This window comes from Dama dama, chromosome 20 (assembly GCF_033118175.1).
Source record: "Dama dama isolate Ldn47 chromosome 20, ASM3311817v1, whole genome shotgun sequence".
NCBI lineage: Eukaryota > Metazoa > Chordata > Mammalia > Artiodactyla > Cervidae > Dama > Dama dama.
The window spans coordinates 20,675,876-20,696,693 of NC_083700.1; the positions used below are offsets into that span (position 1 = coordinate 20,675,876).

General features: G+C 44.6%; 2 protein-coding genes across 6 annotated transcripts in view; both read right to left on the reverse strand.

Moving 5' to 3' along the window:
* Positions 1-763: 763 nt before the first annotated feature.
* Positions 764-10,032, reverse strand: PSMD4 (proteasome 26S subunit ubiquitin receptor, non-ATPase 4). 2 transcript variants are annotated; one of them, XM_061120853.1, is made up of 10 exons: positions 9,940-10,032; positions 5,723-5,863; positions 4,472-4,586; positions 4,011-4,097; positions 3,697-3,765; positions 3,228-3,443; positions 2,735-2,843; positions 2,457-2,588; positions 2,305-2,372; positions 764-1,050 (listed from the first exon to the last, which is right to left on the reverse strand). In XM_061120853.1, the coding sequence occupies exons 1-10, from the start codon at positions 9,963-9,965 to the stop codon at positions 880-882; spliced, it is 1,134 nt and encodes a 377-aa protein (XP_060976836.1). In that variant the 5' UTR covers positions 9,966-10,032; the 3' UTR covers positions 764-879. The 2 variants fall into 2 exon arrangements, with proteins under 2 accessions (XP_060976836.1, XP_060976835.1); XM_061120852.1 differs by having other exon boundaries at positions 2,726-2,843.
* Positions 10,033-16,452: 6,420 nt separating this feature from the next.
* Positions 16,453-20,818, reverse strand: part of PIP5K1A (phosphatidylinositol-4-phosphate 5-kinase type 1 alpha) — a 39,882-nt gene continuing 35,516 nt past the window's right edge. For all 4 annotated transcript variants that reach the window (XM_061120851.1, XM_061120848.1, XM_061120849.1 and 1 more), the window contains 2 exons: positions 18,415-18,463; positions 16,453-18,092 (listed from right to left, as the gene is read on the reverse strand). In XM_061120851.1, coding sequence (XP_060976834.1) covers positions 18,008-18,092; positions 18,415-18,463 — 134 coding nt within the window. In that variant the 3' untranslated portion in view covers positions 16,453-18,007. The remainder of the gene's footprint in view (positions 18,093-18,414; positions 18,464-20,818) is intronic.

Consider the following 20,818-nt stretch of genomic DNA (forward strand, 5'->3'; position numbering starts at 1 on the left):
AGGCTAGGTATGTGACAAGGTATTAGAAATAGTCTAGCTTACATTGAGCAATTTCAGATATGTTAATTTCTTTACATCTCACTTTATATATAGGTTAAGTATTTTATGTGTAAAATATTTACCTTTTCAAATATAATAGTAATAAAGGGGGAGATTATATGAACTGTGCATTCTATTCCATGCCCCACAAAAACCTGCCTCTAAATTTGATGCTCCAATAAGACGAATCACGTTTCCCCTTCACAGACTTCCACCTTGTGAAAGGTCTCCAAGATCCCTGATATGTGGTATTCTGACTTTTCCACTTGTCTCCTGCTGCTTGCCGGCCCAACTACTCTTTAAGTGACAAAACGCCTCCACGCCATCAGCATATGCTACTCCTACTAAATGGAAACATCACCATCTCTTGTTTGCTGGCTGATGAACTTCTAGCCCCATTAAATGAGGGCTCAAACGTTGCCTTTGGGAACCTTCCCAGAGGCTACAAGGCTTTGGCCCCCTCTCCTCACTTCCACAGTGCCTTGTTCAGGCCTCTCTTTGGGCACTTGTTAGACGTGGTAACCGCTCATTTACAGGCTGGCCCTTCCCTAGATGCTGAATCCTCAATGGCCAGCACTGGCTTCTCTTCTCTGGGGCCCCAGTGCCTCATACAAATGGCTTTCAGTAAAGTTTTTCCTAAGGAAGGACTGTCCTGGGTGGAGATGGGCGGAAAGGGAATGCTCACAGGCAGTTATCAGTGTTTGAAGCAAAAAAGCAAAAGAAAAAAAGTTGCCAAGCTTTATTTAGGCTGCAGTGGTTACAGACAACACCTCTAAGCCTATACCCCACCCCACCCTACTTGGGCCCCTGAACAGGCTCGTCTCCCCTTTCCCGCCAGTCTCACTTCTTGTCCTCCTCCTTCTTGTCCTTCTTGCCGTCCTTGGTGGCCTGGGAGGCCAGGGAGCCCATAGCATTTCGAATGGCCTCGTTGTTGGGATCCACGCCTGGAAGGTTCTCCAAGACACTCTGGAGGAATTCGGGGTCCTGCATCACGTCATAATCATCTTCCTCCTGCAAAGGGCGCAGTGTCAGCCCAGTGAGGGGGCTGGCTGCAGAGCAAGCCCGTGTGGAAGACGGGAGCGCACTGCCACACGAGCCCCTCTTCCCACTTGCCTGGGGTGGGGGGCAGCTCTGGCCAAGGACAGGAAGGAGGGTTTAGGAAAATACCCAGTGCCTATACACAGTATGCTGGAGTGGGAAAAGGCAGCCCACTCCAGTATTCTTTTTTTTTTTTTTTTTTGTTAATTGTTTATTTATTGAGAGACTATTTCTCACCCCAGATAGTCATAGTTTCATAGTTCAGGAACACAGGAAAGTGACAAACTTCCATGGAACTCAATCCAAGAAATTCTTTATATTCCAAATCACTTTGCACTCTGAAAAATACCAGCCTTCCTCATCTCCTCAAAATCTTTCATGGAATCATAATTTCTGTAGAAATCTGCATATGCCTTCTTTCTTCGTTCAGCCACAGCAAACTTATAGAAAGTTGCAAACCCCAGAGAGACGATGAATGCTCCAACAATATGAAATCGCAGACGTTTGGCCAGGAGGCCACGCATCTGAGGTTTTGCCAAAGCAGTGGACATGGTAGTTCTCCTTCTCGGCGGCTCAACCGCAACGTCCTTCCAGGCTCTCCAGTATTCTTGCCTGGAGAATCCCCACAGACAGAGGAGCCTGGCGGGCTACGGTCTACGTCACAGAATCAGACACAACTGAGCAACTAAGCGCACACATTGTATGAACTTAAAACACTTATTTTATTCTATTTTTGTTGTTGTTGTTGCATAGGCATGGCTTTCCAGATCTCAGTTCATTGACCAGCGATTGAACCCCGGGCCTCCAACAGTAAAAGCACTAAGCCCTAACCACGGGACCACCAGGGAAGTCCCCCAAACATTCAACTACCGACCAGTTGGAGGAGAAGCCTGAGAACATTGCTTTTTGAGCTCAAAGGATAAAAACAGATGCCATGACCTTTAGGTTTCCTGCTATTAGACACCCACTCCCCTCTTTTCTTTTCCTGGACCCTCTTTTCACCCTCTTGGAAGACAGTATCACTGAGAATTGTCCAGACTGCTCCCACCAGCAAGGAAGGGAAATTACAGAATACTTAGGACATTTCTCCAACTCTGGCTACATTCTCCTTAGCGAGGTTTACCCACAAGAAACATTACCTCCATGGGTTTCTTTCGTTCTGCTCTAGAAAGAGCTCATCTATGAAACCCCGAGAGAGAAACAGTTCCAGCCCTAGCAGGCCCTCACCTTGGTGGGCTCAGATGTGTCCATGGCTGAACTGGCATCCATGTCAGCTGACTCTGCCTGGCCAAACTCTGAGGAAGAAAGGTCAGTGTGTTCAGTTCCATTTCTTCCCGCAGTGTCTCTGCCTCAGCACGCCCACCCAGGCCCTGGCCCACCTGCACCCTGGAGGGACATCTGCATGGCGTAAGCAATCTGCTCTTCCTCAGTCATACTGCTTAGGTCAGGGAGCCCGGTGCGGCCAAACTCCTGCTGGCTGATGGTCATCTTGAGCAGGGCATCGTCCGAGTCTAGGAAAAGGAAGACAGCGGCAGGGTGGAACTGTGCCCACCCCCAAGCCCACGTGTTTCCACACCACCAGAACCCCAGCCCCATCTACATCAGCCCCCCACAGAGCACCCCGCAGTCCCGGGACTTCAGATTCCACCTCTTTCACCTTCAGTCCCGGTCGTGGCAATCCCCGCCTCGGCGGCAGAGGCGGCAGCTGCCCGCCGTGCCTCCTCCTCTTGCCGCTGCCGCTGTTCTTCCATAGAAACACGCAGGGCCTGGCCAAGGGTGAGGAAGGTCAGACGTTCTCCCGCCCTCAGTCCCCTGGGGTGCTGGGGAAGGCCGCTGAGGGGTGGGCACGGACTATAAAGAGGCAGCTTCTGGTTTATACCCATGGGGAAGCAGCTGGAGAGATGACAGATGACACAGGGAAAAAGGACAGACTTGGGAGAAACCTGGGGTTTCGTGGGGAAAAGCGAACACGAGAGTCTGACAGCGCTGCCCCTAGAGAACAGACAGAATGATGGGGAAGAGGGACCTGGAGGGGGTCTGGGAAAACAAGCAAGGGTCCTTAGGACTGTCTGGCCCTAGAGAAGCTCGATGCTGTGTGAGAAGGATCAAGAAGGACACCTGGGCTCTCCTGGAGGTCAATGCTTGCTCACCAGGGCCAGCTCAGGATCAGCGCTGGGATCCACTCCAAATTCAAAGTCACTGGCACCCAGACCCAGCATGGCGCCACCTTCCCCAGCCAGAATGGGCGAGCTGATGAGGGCATCGGCCAAGCTGGGCCCTGGAGGCACAGTCACCAGGTGAGAACCGGTTCCGTCTTTGCCGTTCAATGTGTTTACAAACGCGGTCAGCTTTTCCGTGTTCACCTCCTGGGGAGAGAACACAGGAGGTTCTCCTTCCCGCCCCCATTCTCTGCCACCGGCTCCCATCTGCAGCTCCTCACCCTCAGGCAGACTCTCCTCTAGGTTAAGGACTGTTCTCTAGTCACAATCAAAGCAGTCACTGGCCCCCAACCGGTCCTTACTCACCTCTTCCCCCAAACTGATAATATCAACATTTACTTTCCCTCACTCACCTCTTCCCCAAAATTGATAATATCAACATTTACTTTCCCTTACTCACCTCTTCCCCAAAATTGATAATGTCAACGTTTACTTTCTCCTTCTTAAGGCGCTTAGCCAGCTTCACCAGCTAGGAAGAAGGGAAGAGAAATTGAGGAAGTCTGTTCCATACTACGAGGGAAGGTGACACACATCACAAGCATACAGGAGTGGGTGGACCTCTCCAAGGCCCCCCGACAGAAACACTGAATTCTGCACAATCTCCTTTCCCCAGATTGATGGACCCAATGCTTCTTCCTGACTCTCCCAAGAGCCAACAGAAGCCCCCTCCCAAACATGTGGTGCCCAAACTCCTCCACTGTCACTTGGACTCACATCCTTCTCATTGTCCTCCACAGGGCTTCCCACAAAGGCAATGATTCGCATCTTGTGATTCTTGCCCTGCCGGTGCTTCAGGGCCAGCTTAAAAAGGAAGAGGAAGTTCTTGGAGTCAGCCACAGAAATCCCCCAGCTCGTTCCTATCACTCTTTTTCTCATGGCTTCCATATACTTTGAGCCTATCATCACACTCACACCAGATCTAAACCCCCTCCTCCTCCCTTCCCTTCCTTCTGCGCCTCTCTGTGGATAAGGAAGAGGGGTTAATTCTCCATTCTAGGGATTTCCCCTTCATGACCTTCACTGATCATCCCACTATATCCTTTCCACTCCTTTCTCTGCATCATCTCTTCCCTGGTGCTGGTTCTCACACCAAGAGTCTAGGGGAAAAAGGAGTAAGGGTGGAGGCAGAATCCCAGAGCAAGGAGGAACCACCAGAGGGACCCAGCAGGACTCACGTGGGCCACGCGGATGCCAGTGCAGAAGGTGATCTTGCCCTTGGGCTGGACAGTGTGAAGCTTAGACAGGATGCGGCCAGTGTCTGGGGTGAGTGTGGTCAGCACTTCACAGTCACTGGAATGGGGGAAGAAGCACTTCTGTGATTTCAGGGCAGGACAGCTGCCTCCAAACTGTCTTCGACTCATCTTTTCTTTAGAGATCTTGATGATAACTGTTATCTCTATTTTTCCTAAACAAACATCTACTGTTTAGAGAGTAGATCTTCCAAGTTCTCATCACAAGGAAAAAACTTTTAACCATGTGAGACATGGACATTAATTAAATTTACTGTGGTGATCATTTTACGATATACACATTATCAAATCATTATGTTGCATACCTTCAGCTTACATAATGTTACATGTCAATGACATAAAACTAGAGAATAACTGGAGAAAACTAGAAGTTTGGCCTCTTCCAGTATTTCCCCTAACCTCTCTCATGCCATTTTCCTCTCAGGGGCCTGAGAATTCTCTACAATAGCTGGATGCTCCTTCTCTCTCCTAACCTCTTCATTTTTAGACTCATTTTCTGGCTAATAGTATGAATGCTGGGATGGGCAGTCACTCATTTGAGGATTATCAGTTCCTAAAACAAATTACTTTGGGGTAACACGATGTGTGACATATGCCCTGGGACGCTGACCCCAAATCACTTTTTATTGTCTTTAAAATACAGTGAGGACTGCCCTGGGGGCACAGTGGATGACAGTCCACCTGCCGATGCAGGGGACACAGGTTCAATTCCTGGTCCAGGAGGATTCCCCATGCCTCAGAGCAGCTAGACCTGTGAGCCACAACTACTGCGTGCCTACAGCCTGTGCTCCACAACAAGGGGCTTGGGCTTCATGAGAAGCCCGGGCACCACAACTGGAGAGTGGCCCCCAACTAGAGGAAACCTGCATGCAGCAACAAAGAACCAGCACAACCAAAAAATTAAAAATAGAGAAAACACATAAAATAAAATACACTGTGAAATTTTATCCCAGGAAATTAAGCTTCACAATTGTATTAAATTCAGGTTAATATTAATTTTTAAAAAAACAAGTTGCTGCTTATATTTATATGGGATAGTGAAGAAGGTAGTCTAGGAAGATGACGGGCAAAAGCAGCCTCACGGAATCTACGAAAAGGCAGTGCCCTAGGCATGTAGCGGGTCACAGGCAGGAATCACCCCGCCCCCCCCACGCCCTCCCACTCTGCCCCACCTACTTGGCCAGTGTGATGAGGCCCACGTTGTTCTCAGGGTTGCTGCGGGTCTTGGAGTGACAGACTATATTGACAGCATCCTGCTGGGCCTGTAGCCGGGTGGGTAAGAAGTCCCCATTCCGCATGTACTCACTGTTGTCCACGCTGCCAGGTTAGGGGTGAAGCAGGAGAGATAGGCCACACTGTGAGACCCGTCTGACATTCCCTCCAGTTCCAGGAACCAGCCCCCTCCCTCAACAACTCTCCCATGAGGGGCGCCATGGTACATGGCAGCGGCTCTCAGTCTTTGTGGAACAGAGGATCACCTGCAACTTTTTTTTTAATATACACAGGACCAAGCCCTCCTCTAGACTTACTGACTCAAAATAACCAGAGGCGAAAAACCTTTTTAAATCTCCACAAGTGACTGCATAATATCCAAGGTTATGATCTACTAATGTACCATGTCCACCTTTTTATAAGGTGCCTTAAGGGTTATCAATCATGGTCATGGAGAAACATGCTATCTACTATTAAAATAGGAGTATTCCAAGGCAGGAAATCAACTGGGCAACTGAAAACCATTGAGGAAATAACACACACTTCGCAGCACTGAGTGCAGGAAAGTACAATCTAAATTATCTGGTTAAATGTTCAACAGCTTTGACGGCTGGACTGAACTGCAAATATGAGGTTTCATAGATCTGGGGGTCTCATGTATTTATTCTATCCTCGTAGTTTTTCACAATCTGTAAGAATCCAAATAACATAAAATACAAGTGCCAGGTTCCTGCAGACCAAAAGAAGGCAGGGAAGTGAACAAGTTATCTACACCTCAGAAGAGATCAATTCTTGACGAACTGAGGTCCCTCAGAACCCTGAAAGAAAACAGCGTACTCAGAGACAGCTCGTCTCTACTGGCAAGCGAAACGGGCTTGGAGGCCAATTTTTTCCTTTAGTATCCTTCGCCAGGCAATAAATACAAACCAAAAATGATGAAGAGAGGTAATTAAGAAGCTACTGGAAGACAAGCAGAAAGGATTGGAAGGGTAGTGTGCAGGCAGGTTCAAATCCCTACCCTGCTACTTACTAGTTCTATGATCCTAAAGAAGCTACTGAATTTCTCTAACATCCAGTTACCTCATCTGTAAAATGGGTTTTATTATACCTACCTGCATAGTGCTGGCTATGAGGATTAAACTCATGATAAGTACTTAGCACAATGCCTAACAGTAAGCATGATACACAGACTAGTTCTTATAGAGGAAAGTCAATCTATATAAAGGAGGTCAAGGGCAGACTTTACTGACCATGCTATATTCTTTTTTCCCTGATACACTGTTTCCAATTACGCTCCCAACAGGGAAATAACTGCCTTCCTAGCTTCACATACAGTGCTGGCTAAATATGTGAAACAATGGAAGCTTTGAGGATCATCCAGATGGAATAGCTACTGAGTACAAAGGCTGTGGGCAAGACCAGCAGAGGGATGAAGGCTGGGAGAAAGATGTCAGAGGAAGACCCGGGGGTGGGGCTGGCTTGAGAGGGAGGGAGAACCTACTGTGCAGAACACGACAGCAGTCCTCATACTGTCAGTGCATTAGGGCCACTTTGAGGGTGACGGTGCTGGCAGTGTTAAAAACACACACACCTACATGTGCATCCCTAAAAAATGCAGTTTGGTTTTCTCAATGTTGAACTTTATATGAACAGGATAATACATGCATTTCCTGTGACTACTTTTGCTCAATAGTAAGTAATTTTTCCCAATAAAAACTTATATCAAAATAAGGGCTGACAAAATTATCCAGCTATTCCATAAAGTTTTCATCTAAAAAAAAAAAAAAGAATACTGATGCCTAACTTTCCCTGGCTGGGAGTCTGAGCCACCAGACCAAGTAGAATCAAATATACACAACTTTTTAATAAGCTTCTCCAGAGAATTCTAAGGGACAGCAAAGCATGAGAAAAGGAGTGGCTTTCACTGCTATTCTATGGCTGGGCTGTTACAACACGGTGCCAGTGTATCACTCTGGACCTGATCTTTCCTCCTATACCTCAAGCCAAATCAGCATTCTTAAATCCCATTTTGTAGATAGCTCTGGCTCCACCAGCCTCAGAACATTTTCAGCAGTTCTCTATTGAAGGGTAAAGGGCAGAATTCAACCTCCTCAACCTGACATCTGTGCTCTTCTACCTGGCTGCATCCCCCTTTCTCCAAAAAAAGGAACCACCTTCAACCAACAACCTAATAATGAAGTCATGCTAGTCCATTTTCTACTCCCAAAACAAGCCTTGAGAATGTACACTTCAGCAGCTTTCCTTATGCCCTTCTCCTTACATGTAATGGCCTCTCCTTAACATTTGCCTAAGTCCCTTCAAGGACCCTCTTAAATTCTTTCCTGAGGACTCCTTAAGCATCATGGCAACTAATAGATGTACAGTACCACACAGTTTACAGAGCACCATGACACACATTTTGCCTACCTGTGCAATGAGAAAAGTAGATGCTGCTATTATATTCTCATTTTACAGCTAAAGTGAGAGATTTACTACATTCTCAAGAACATGCAGCTGGAAAGTACCCCAAACCCAGGTTTTTGAATTCCAAATCCTGTCCTCTTTCTACTCTTAACTTGCTTTCTCCCAGAGGTTCATTTAGCAAATGAAAATTCAGGGCTCCCAGAATTCCCTGGTGACACTGGTAAAGAGTTCGCCTGCCAATGCAGAGGCCGGGTGGTTCGATCCCTGGTCTGGGAAGATCCCACATGCTACAGAGCAACTAAGCCCGAGTGAGCTGCAACTACCGAGCCTGTGTGCCACAACTACTGAAGCTCCGGCGCCTAGAGCCTGTGTTCCTCAACAAAAAGCCACAGAAATGAGAACCCTGCAAACCCTCACCACAACAAACAGTAGCCCCACTCCCAGCAACTACAGAAAGCCCAGGCAAAAGCAATGAAGACCCGGCACAGCCAAAAATAAATAAATAAGAGAAAATACAGGACTCCCAGTTAAATCTGAATTTCAGACAAACAACAGCAACTTTTTAGTGAAAGTATGTCCCATGCAAAATGGCAATAGCCATTTTGATATTAAAAATAATTGTTTATCTGAAATTCAAATTTTACTGGGCATCCTGTGTGTTATCTGGCAACAATATCTTCCAGAAAAAAGAAAACCCTCAGGTGTCTGTTCCATGCAATTGTAGACTTGTGTGTGTTTGTGTACTATTCTGTTTTCATTCTAGGCTCACACTTAGAAGAAACTCTTGAAACCTTGCAAAAGTGTGGTCCTCAGTTCCTAACAGCTACTCAGCCAAGTCTGAGACTGATGAAGACAGAGAGCTCGCTGGGTAAGAGCCGAAGCGTCTTTGAGTCAGATTATCCTGGGTTTAAACCTAGGCTCCACCACTTAATCGGCTGTGTGATTTTGTGTAAGTCATTTAAAACTGCCGAGACGCGGTATCCTCATCTGTAAAAGGCAGGGAGTATCGTGAGGCTTAAGTGAGATGAAGCAAGTTAAATACCTAACATTTAGAAGGTAGCTTAATCGGTAAAGAATCTGCCTGCAGTACAGGAGACTCACATTCGATCCCAGGGTCAGGAAGATCCTCTGGAGAAGGGAATGGCAAACCACTCCAGGATTCTTGCCTGGAAAATCCCAAGGACAGAGGTGCCTAGCGGGCTACAGTCCATGGAATCGCCAAGAGTCCGACACGACTTAGCCACAAACACTTTTTTTTTTTTCTTTCTTTTTTGCCACAAACACTTATAAAGTACTCTTCTAGTGCCTTTGACGGTAACACCAGGAAAAGCAAAGGAGTCAGCGACAAGCGAATGGGGCGAGGAAGCGATTTGAAACTCTCTTCCTAACTAACACCCATCATTTTGAAAAGAGAGGAAGGCAGAAGACTATCATGGTGAGTCCGAGAAGCAGGACTCTAGCTAAAGACAGAGGTAGGCTGGTCTAGAGAAGACGACGCTGTAATGGAGAAAAATAGCAGGGCCGGTCCATGACTGTCGGCGGACTGAGGGTGAAGGGGGGTACCTCGGGCCCGTCCGTCGGGAACTACCTCTGGGCCCCGGGATGACTCAGGAGTCGCTGGAGCTCCTTTCCTCCCGGCCCAAGGCCTCATCTCTCCCATCAGGCTCCCTCCCCCACCCCAGGCCCACCCGGCCTCCGAGCTACAGGCGCCCCCGACCCAGTCCCGCTCCCCAAGGGGGCCCGAGGCGGCGCCTCACCAAACCATAGTGCTTTCCAACACCATCGTGCCTCCTTCCTCCCTCCCGGACCGGTTCTCCTGGACCACCTAACAACAACTCCTCCAATTGGCCTGGCGCGCCTCACCAATCACTGATCTCGGCTGGGCCAGCAGGTTCCGCCCTCATCCCCGTGTTGCTTTCTGGGAGTTGTAGGCGCCGCCAGGAAAAAAAAAAAAGTGGGCGCTGTTTGGGGCGGAGGGAGGGGCCAAGTAACAAAAAAAGAGGGCCACACCTCCACCTGCCCTGCCATTCAGGCTTTCTGGTGGCGTTCCTTGCCGAGAAGATCTAAGAGAAAATGTGAAGGAACTTCTGAAAGTGCTGAGGCTATGTCTATTCCAGTATCATCGTTTTTAAAAAGGGGTGGGACGACTACTGACTCTCCAGCTCCCCCGGGTCCCCATGGCACATCAAACAGCTAAGCCCTTAAGCCTCTGAATTGCATTTGTTTGTGTAGCTGTCTTTCCCATTTCATCAAGGGCAAAAGCAAGTGAAAGTATTAGTCTATCCGTCGTGTCCCACTCTTTGCGACCCCATGGATTGTAGCCCGCCAGGCTTCTCTGTCCACGGAATTTTCCAGGCAAGAATACTGGAGTGGGTGGCCGTTTCCTTCTGCAGGGGATCTTCCCCAACCCAGGGATCAACCCGATTTCCTGCACTGCAAGCAGGTTCTTTACCGTCTGAGCCACCAGGGAAGCCCCCCATTAAGGGCAAGAAAGGTGTCAATCTCTGCTATTCCCTAAATCCACTACAAAGCCTGACATATGGTAGAAAGGCAGAAAAAAAGTTTGATGAATCAATAATTTTAACTAATCTCCCAAAGAATGGGAGACAATCTAGTCAACCATTTTCACTTTTTAATCAGGAATCACATTTTAGGGACTTCCCTGGCAGTCTAGTGGCTAAGACTCTGCGCTCCCAGTGCAGGGGGCCCCAGGTTCAATCCCTGGTCAGGGAACTAGATCCCACATGCCACAACTAAGACCCAGTGCAGCCAAAAAAAAAAAAAAAAATTACAGTTTTAAATGTCTTAGGGGATTTCCCTAGTGGTACAGTGATTAAGACTGCACTTTCAGTGGAGGGGCTGTGGGCTCAATTCCTGGTGGGGTAACTAAGATCCCACATCTATCATGGCATGGCCAAAAAGTAAAAATAAAATTATTTTAATTAAAAATGCCTTGGCTGGAAATTCCCTGACAGTTCAGTGGTTAGGACGCTGCACTTCCACTGCAGAGGGCACCAGTTTGTTCCTTGGTCAGGGAACTAAGATCCTGCATGCCTTGGCCTGGCTATAAATGAATAAATGCCTTGGCTTACCTACACACACACTCCAAAGAAAAACTGGAAATTCCAGGTGTCTATTTTGGAGGAAGTGGGGGAAAGAGCAGGGGACCCAGACATGACTACAGAGATGGTAGATGGAGATGGCAAGTGTGTTGTAGACATTACATAGATATTGATAAAGTTTTAATGGATATGTTCAAAAGTTATTGGTGACCATTAAAAGTATAGGAGTAAAATCTCTGTATTACTAAGGAAAAAAAAATCTGTTACTATAATCATAGACAAGGAAAGGAAGAAAAATAAAGCATAGAAAAATCATTAGTGAAAAGTTCAAATATAAACAAAATATGAATGTAGGACATACCAAACTGACAAAAGGTAAAAAATAAAAGGAAAGGAAAAAACAACATATCAGGCAATAGTAATAAAAGAAAGCATGTGTAGCTATACCAATATTGTACAAATAGAAACCAGGGTCTCCTGAACTGCAGGAGGATTCTTTTTTTTTTTTTTTTAGGAGGATTCTTTACCAGCTGAGCTACCTGAAAGCCCAGCTATATACATTTTGTACAAATAGAAAACAACACAAATCGGTGAAGTCAGATCCAAAGTATTTCATAAAATATAAGATTCAACAACAAAAAATTTTCTGAGTTAATCAGGATAATGCAACTCTAAAGACAATTTGAACATCAGGAATTATTATAAATTAGTATTCTTCTAAAATGTGTAAGTAGATAAAACATTCAGCCCAAACTAAAGGAAGTGAATAGGAAGTGAATTAATATTGTCATCACTGTTTTGGGATTCATGATGTCTATACAGGGAGGTTGTCTGTCACTATCTCAGCTTTAGTCAGATACTTAACAGATTGTGACCAGTTTTTAATTACACTTTGAAAAGTCCTTGTAGATATTGCAAATACAAAATAGAGTGGTCATAAAAAAATGAGTTAGTAAATAGGTCCTATATGATGGATTTGATTCAACCTGGAGAATGCAGAATTCATACTCTCTTCACACAGAAGATGTCCTGTTAGAGCTACGTCAAAAGCTTTTCAATGAAGAGATATGTGAGTTGCAAGAATGATCATGAGATCATGAGAGGTGAAATCTGATAGGATCAGAGTTCAGTAAAACAAGAGCTCTAATATGAAAAAAAGCAAAAACAATTCATTTACCTGTGGGTCAGACCCTATTCTAGGCACTTGGAAGGGGACGAAATAAAGTCTGCCTTTGTGGAACTTGCTTTCTATGGGGGAAGGCAGATAATAAACCAATAAGTCAATGTTGAATAATGATGAAACTAGGGTGGATGTGTGGGTGTGTGTTTATATATAAACAGGATATTAGGGAAGACTTACAACTGAAGAGACCTGAAGGATACCTGGAGAAAAGAGAAAGTGCAAATACTCCAAGGCAAGAGTGTATTTAAGAACATGATGGCCAGCAGAGACTAAAGTAGAGGGAGAGAAGAAATGAGACCAGAAAGGCAAAGGGAGAAAGAAAGGTCGGATTACATACAGCAGTAAAGATTATTTTAAGGACTCTGAGATAGAAGCTGTTGGAAAGTTTCAGCAGAGGGTCTGTGTTTTAACAGATCTCTCTGGCTTCTGCATTGAGAACAGACTGTAGGGGAAAAATAGGATACAGACCAGTTAGGAGACCATTTCAATGGTCAGGTATGATAGTGGCTTACTCTAGAGTGTTAACAAGATGTGAAAATAGTGACATGGATGAATTTTGCATATGTCATAAGATATAAAACTTAGGGATTTCCCTGGCAGTCCAGTGGTTAAGACTCCATGCTCCCAATGCAAAGGTTATGGGTTTGATCCCTGGGTCAGGAAACTAAGACATCACATGCCGTTTGGCCCACCGCACCCCCCACCCCACCCCAAATTCTAAGATACAAAACTTAGAAAATTTGCCAATGGATTTGATGGAGGATGTAAGGAAAGGGGGTGTTAAGGGGTTATTAGAGTTGGTTCTAAGCAACTAGAAGAATGGAGTCATTATTTCTGAAGATGGGCTAGAAGGGGCAGGAACCAGCAATTCAGTTTTGGACATATATTAGGTTTAAGATGCTTATTAGACCCCTAAATGGAGATGTCAAGTAAGTGGGTAAATATGAGTTGCAGTTCAGAAAAAAAATCTGGGCTAGAGATAGAAATTTGGGAGTTTTTAGTTGATCATGAGGTGACAGGGGAGTTGGACAAATGATACAGGGCCTTTAGGACTTTGAGAGTGAATGTAGACTAAAAGAAGGGGTCCTATGGTTGAGCCCTGGACTTAATCATACATTTTGAGGCTAGAGAGAAAAGGAGGAACCAGAAAAGAGGATGGAGATGGAGCAGTGCAGCAGCACCTTCGTAAGGACAACCAGGAGAAGGCACGTGGTATCCCAGAAGCTAAATGAAGAAAATATTTATTTCTAGGAGTGAGTAATAAACTCAAATGCTGCTGACCTGTCAAGTAAGATGAGGACCGATATATTTAGCAACATGAAGGTCATCAGTGACCTTAGAGTTCAAGAGAGACTGGGGTCAAAAAGCTATTTGTAAAAATTCATTTCTAAGACCAGTTTTCTAACTTTGATCACTGGATATTATTAAGGAATTAATTTTAAAAGCCATGATAATATTGTTGTACCTTTAGCTCTTGACCTATATGTTGAGGTGTTTATGTATGAAATGATACGATGTTTGAGTTTTTTTTATTGGGGTGTAGTTGCTTTTGTCTGGGATTTTAAAAACAATATTTATTTGGCTGTGCCAGGTCTTAGTTGCAGCATGTGGGAGCTAGTTCCCCAACCAGGAACTGAACCCAGGCCCCCTCCACCGAGCAGTCTTAGCAACTGGACCACCACGTAAGTCCAGGTGAGTCCCTGTGTGGAATTTAACATAATCCTTTGGAAGTGCAGAGAGAAGGGAAGGGTGGGGTAGAAGGTATAGATGAAACAGATTGGCCCTATTTACAGACAAGTATTGAAGCTGGGTGATGCATACATGTCAATTTACTGTATTTTTAGCTTGAAATTTTCCATAATAAAAAAAAAATTTTTTTGAGAGAGGAAAAATTGGAAACAGCTGATGTTTAATGAACTTTAAAAAAAAATTATTTGGCTGCACCAGGTCTTATTTGCAGCAAGAGGGATCTAGTTCTCTGACCAGGAATCAAATCTGGTCCCCCTACACTGGGAGTGTGGAGTCTTAGCCACCGGACCACCAGGGAAGTCCCTTTGATGAACTTTTAAGAAATAATTTTACAAAAGATACTGATTTGTTTTTGTGTCTTTGAAAAGCTAAAGAATGAACAGTTTAATCTGAAATCTACTTTAATTAGCAACTCTGTTTAAAGAATGAATTTAAAAAAAATAAAGAATGAATGAGACTCCAACTGTGGTAAATAACTTTTTTGACTAGCTGAGATTGACATGTTTTAAGAGTAAAACGTTAGACTAGGATTTCCAGGTTATATATATCCTATAGTTTGATTTTCTTCATTTTTGGAATAGGCCCTACTTGCAAGTGAATATAGATGGCAGGGTATAGCTGTGAAGTAGTAGCTGCTGCTCACCACTAGAGGGACCCCCTGACCATCAAAGGGTATCTAGTACACCCAGCAGGTGCCTGAGTATGTTGAAGAGTGACAAGCTAAGAGCTGCAGCAGGATCATTTTCCCCCTAAAATATGTTCAGATTCAATTCCTATTTGGGAAAAAGTCTTCTTATCCAGCTTAAAGGAGGACTGAGCCTCTGGCTTAAATTAAAATTCAAAACTTTGAGAATGCTCAATTCCTCCTTCATTCCAGTTACTTGTTCTATAATAAAATTTATTACCATCTCAATTCTCTTCCTTCCTCTCCAGTTGGGTATTGCCATCATCCTAAATGCACCTAAATTATCCATCTAACTTGTCAACTTTTTCTATCTGCTGTGATAGAACTGTCATCAGATTGACTTTGGAATTCTTTTACATTCCACTTATGGACAGAAACATTCTACACTTCCCCCACTGACTGCAGCTTAAAATAAAAATCCCTCAGCTTAGCAGCCAGGGTTTCCAGTGCTGCCTCCACCCATACTCATTCCAATATTCTCCCTCAGGTCTCCCTCCACCATTGCTTTCACCATGGTCTCTTCCTTGCTCTCTACAACAGACCATTCTGTTCGGAGTGGAGACAGTGCTGCTGTCCTCAACTGTCCCAGCACTCATGCCCATTCTCATACTTCTAGGCCCTTGTGCTCAAGTGAAACTTTCCCCAACACTTCAGGCCCACAGTAACCTCTATAATTTTCTTTCTTTTAAAAAAAAAAAAAAATTCATTTTTGATTGCACTGGGTTTTCCCTGCTGCACATGGGCTTTCTCTAGTTCCAGTGAGCATGCTCTACAGCACAGGCTTAGTTGCCCCTTGGCATGTGGAATCTTCATGGAGCAGGGATCGAACTCATGTCTCTTGCTTTGGCAAGGGGATTCTTAACCACTGGACCACCAGGGAAGTCCACTTCTAATTTTCTTCCATATTTTATGCTCTGTACCACTCTTTCAGAAATCACATCTCATGTATTCTTTTTGTGTGCATGTATGTTGTACTCTTCTGGACTCTGTAAACCCTTTAGGTAAGATCAATTACTTTTAACCTTCAACTGCCCAGTGCATTGACTGTTCTTCCTCATTAGCTGCTGCATAAATATTTGTAGAATGATCTTAACAAAGTAGGGAATAGTGGTGTTGAGGGGAACATCCTAAGCTCAACCTCACAGAAAAACACATGGCTGAGGAAAGCAGTCTCTATGCTTTCCTAAGAAAACTTGGGGCCAAGTTGAGGAAGGAAAGGGAGAGAATAAGGAAAGGGAGAGAATCCTCGGGCCAACAAATCTTAAGCTTGCTTTTCCCACTGTCCCTCTCCTTTCCTCCTAAAGCCAAGCAAAATTTTGAGCTTTGGATCCCCAAATCCCTAGGCAACAGACCTACATTAATTCCTCTTCTAGTCATTCACAGCTTTTCCTTGTCAAGTTTAAGTTGTTAAGATGGAGGAGGTGGCCAGAAGGTAATGAATGAAATCATTTCTCTCAGCCTGAGTTAGTCCAAAGCTGGAGTGAGAAAAACTGGAAAGGATGCATTCATTCCGGGTAATATGAACAAAACAGCCTGGGGTAGAAGGGTGGAGCAGATGGTGTATGAAAAAGAATCAAGAGGAAGCAAGAAGTCTAAATAACTGACAAAAGTTTAATGCATTAAAACCAGATACTTATCGCTTTTATATTGTATTTGCCATTTCTGAACAATACAAAGTAGAGGCAAATAGTGACACTTCATAAAAATGTTGACTCCCCATTCCTGTCCTTAAGACCCAGCCTCCCTCAAGTATTCCCTCCCACCCATGACAGAACTCTGTCCTGAATAAAACACTTAAATACATCATAAATAGTAAATTATGAAAAAAAAATAGCAAGAATTGTTTCTTTCCTTCTTGTAAAAAAGAACATGGCAGCAAAGACAGGCAGCCAGAAACTGGCTGGGGGTGTCTAATATAGACAGTTACTCAGGGTGTGGACTAAGCTACTATCAAGGCAGGGTGGGATGGAGAGGGGACAGTACAGGGATTCAACAATCTGCCAGACACACCAGGACCCCTTCTTCGACCCTGAGAGAAGGAGGAGGATCAGATGGTGAACACAGGGAGAAGAGGGATTACACACCGCCCACGTCCACGTTCTCTGCGTGAAGAGAGGCGGCAGGGTGTGGGGCACAGCAATGACTGCACTAAGGCAGGAATCTGCTGGCTCCCTATGCGTTTAAGGGAACGTTCTCTAGCCTCACAGTTACCTGTTCAACAGACAGGTATCCCCGTCTCCATCTCAGCTCCACTAACAGCAGAACACTGTAGGAAAAGGTGGGAAGAGCAAGGAAGACATCTCCTTTGGAGAAGAAATCTAAAATTCATTTGATAAGTCTTCATATTTAGAAAAACAAGCAGAATACATCTCAAATTGCAAAACAGTAATAATGATTATGGCCTGGCAGTGAGTAGGGTTCTGCCTAGAGAGGGTTCTGACCTGTGAGCCCCAAGACTGCACCACTGTTTAACAAAAGGGGTAAAGCCTACCCCGTGTCCCACTCTCTCCATTCCTTCAGCCTTAAGAAATTCATTAAGAGAGGAGGAGTTAAAGAGGAGCTGCTCCTAGCAGAGCAGTCACCACCTTCTGTTTCTCAAATACCAGGGCTCTTCTGAGGGAACCCTGTGAATAGGCATCTCTCCAATACTTCTGGAGTTTTGATCTGAAAACTGGTTTGAAATTGTGTGCTATTTTCCTTTTCCTTTTTTAAGGAAACAAAAGGAGAGGGTTGGGAGGTTAAAGACCCCCCAAAAAACCTTTACAAAGATTACAGGAGTCTTCTTCCAGAGAAAGAGTTAAGGTAGGGATAAGGTACCAGCCAGTCTGTCCTGAGGAAATTAAAGAGTCCAGCTCCTGATGAAAGGTAGATGAGGGGGAAAGAAAATCGCCAAGTCCAGCAACCCCACTTCCAACAGGAAGAAGGGGGATCTGAAATCATTCAGTTGTGGAAGCCAAGGCTGGTGAGTTGAAAACTGGTTTCACCCAACTTGGGAGTGGAGAGGATGCTGCTGTCCTCAACTGTCCTGGCACTAATGCCCATTCATAAGGAAGGGAAAGGAGAAAAGGTTCTTCTTCTTTGGGGGAAATGGAGAGCTCTCCTAGCTTCCACTGCACTCCTTTTTTGATGACCAAGAACAAGAAAACTCAGCACTGCTGGGTCAAGGGCTGACATCTTGGGATCACAGAGGTGGTTGAGTCTCGCTCCAAGTCTTCTGAGGATTTTTGCTCACTGAAAAGGTAAAGTGTATAAAGTTAAGGATGTAGAGTATCAGATAAGGGGACAGGAAAGGAATTCAAGTTAATTTCAACCTAGATGGCAGACCTAAAAAGTTTCCTTCTAGTCCAGTCTCAGGTTCCAAGAACACAGTACCAAAAAAAAAAAAAAAAAAATCCACACCCCCCACCAAACCAAAAATTTTTAAAGTAAGATTTAAGGGAAGGGGGACACCCAGTCCCCCTAACCCTGATAACTACTTCCTTGCTCTACTCCATCAGTGGTGCTGTTTATACCCTTTCAAAGCAGCCACCTCCCCCACATCCCAGAAACTTACATGGACGAACTCTGACTCTGGAACTTCATGTTTTTCCAAGAGGGTTGAACTAACAGGAGTCGGGGAAAAAAAGGGGGGCAGAAAGAAAAATCAGTAAATAAATGAGAAAAAGAACTCTCAGGTCAAATCTCAGACTGCTTCTCCATATTTCACTGGGAATCAACTTAGAATTCAGAAAGAAGGGACTAAGGAGTTACTAGATCTGGAAGCACCTTCTTTTAATTAATAGTTTCTTGACTTCTATAAAATACTTCCTTAACACCCTCCTCACTACTTTCAACCCCCAGGTGTGGTAGGCACCCAACCATCACTGCCACCTGACAGTCATGCCGTCATGTCATTTTCTCCTCAAGTGTGGGCTGCACTTAGAGACTGTTCTAGCGAAGAGAATGCACCACAGGTGATGGAAGTCAAGTCTGAGATTAGGCTGTGGAGCATCCTCTTGGGCACATGCTCTCCAGTTTGTCTGCTCTGAGGAAGCTGTGGCCATGCTGTGAACTGCATCATGGAGAGGACCATGTGAAGAGGAATTGAGGAATACTGCCAGCCAATAGCCAACAAAGAACCCTTAGCCCAGGAGCCTGCAAGAAACTGACTCTGGCCAACGACCACAGAAGCTTGGAAGCAGATCCTCCTCCCTGGGCAAGCCTTCAGATGAGACCACACTGCTGGCTAACAGCTTGACTGTAATCTCCTGAGAGACTCTGAGCCAAAGGCACCCAGCTAAGCCATACCCAGATTCTTAAGCCACATAAAATCTGAGATAACAATATTTGTTGTTTTTAGCTGCTAAAATTTGGGGTAATTTATCTCACAATAGGTAATACAGATTTTTGTACCTGGAAATGAAATGCTGCTGTAATAAAAATCTAAAATGTAGAAGTGGCTTTGGAAGAGAAAAATGGGCTTTGAGGATAGTCTCAGTGAAAGTTTAAAAGCGTCCTGAAGAATTCTGGACTGTAAGGGGTTTGCCGCTAAGGGCTTAAAGGGAAGTGAGAAAAATCTTATTGGAAATTGAAGGAAAGGGGATCTTTGCAATGTAGTGGAACAAAGTGTAGTGACAATGTCATCTATACTTATGAGGAAAGTAGAATATGTGCCTAATGGACTAGGTGACCTAGCTAAGGAGATTTCTAAACCAAGTGCTGAGGATGCCACCGGGTTTCCTCTTAATGCTTACAGTAAAATACGACAGGAGAAAAACACATGAAGGAAGGACTAGGAAACAGAAAGAAGCCAAGACTTGAAGGTTTTGAAAATTCTGAGCCTCTCTAGATAGCAAGTAATGCTAAAATTAACAAATGGGTAAAATCTAAGGCACTGCTAGGAAAATGTGGTCTATAGATGAAGCCATGAGTGTAACTATAAAACATCTGTTAAGAACTCAAAGTACTATTGAGTCATACGAAATGACATTCAAAAGATTAAGGGTATGTCTCTCAGATCCTCTCAACTTGAACAGGATCTCTAAGACGCATAGAGCTTATCAAGAAGGTATTTGTGGGTATGGCTTTGGTATAACAGTAAATCCCAATGAGATTCATAGGAAGCCCACAAAATCTCTGAGAGCATTAGAGCAACAGACACACTGTTCTGCTTGGACTCAAAAAGACAGAAGTAATACACAATGAAGAAACCACTGGATCCTCAAAATTCTGGCAAGTAGGCTGAGAAAATGACTCAGGTGCAAGCACATTCTAGTTTTCATGAAGACTCAGAAGGCAAAACCAAGAGTCCAAAAGGTAAAGACAAAAGTCATGAATTATTCTCATGCTTTGAGATGTGATAAAAGAAAACTCCAAAAAAAAAAAAAAAGAAGAAGAAGAAAACTCCAGCATTTGCTGGATTCTAGGCTCCTCTGTGCCTCCTGTTTTCCATTTTTTGTGCAGGAATGTGTAAAGATTTTTTACTTTCTTGCTTGTTTGTCTCATGGTGGTATGCTGGTGTATGGGGAGAAGACAGCCTGTCTCTTTTATTGGTTTCACAGGTCCAAAGTGATCCCTACTTCCTGATACATGCTTAAGTACATGCACTCTCACTTGCCTATGCTAAGTGAAGCCGGCTGCCATGTTCTGAGTTCTCCTCTGGAGAGGCTCATGTGGCCAAGAACTAAAGGAGGCTCCCAGAAAACAGCCAGCAAGGAACCAAGGCCCTCAGTCCAGCAACTCACCAGAAACTGAATCCTGTCAAAGAGCACATAAACGTGAAGTGAAGCCTCTCAGTTGGCCTTAAGATGAGCCTAGCCCTGGCCAACGTGCGACTATCATGTCATGAAAAACCTTGAGTCAAGAAGCCAGTTACACTGAACCTGGATTGCTGACTCACAGAAACCATGATATATGTATGTTGTTTTAAGTCACTAAGTTTTTGGGTAATACATTATGATATAATAGGTGATCAACAC

Excerpts from the sequence above, each read along its gene's own strand:
- PSMD4 (XM_061120852.1), bottom strand. The coding sequence starts at position 9,965 with ATGGTGTTGGAAAGCACTATGGTTTG. Across the intron at positions 4,098-4,471 it reads CTGGCATCCGCGTGGCCCAC|CTGGCCCTGAAGCACCGGCA; the intron begins GTGAGTCCTGCT and ends TTCCTTTTTAAG. Across the intron at positions 3,766-4,010 it reads TGGAGGACAATGAGAAGGAT|CTGGTGAAGCTGGCTAAGCG; the intron begins GTGAGTCCAAGT and ends CCTTCTTCCTAG.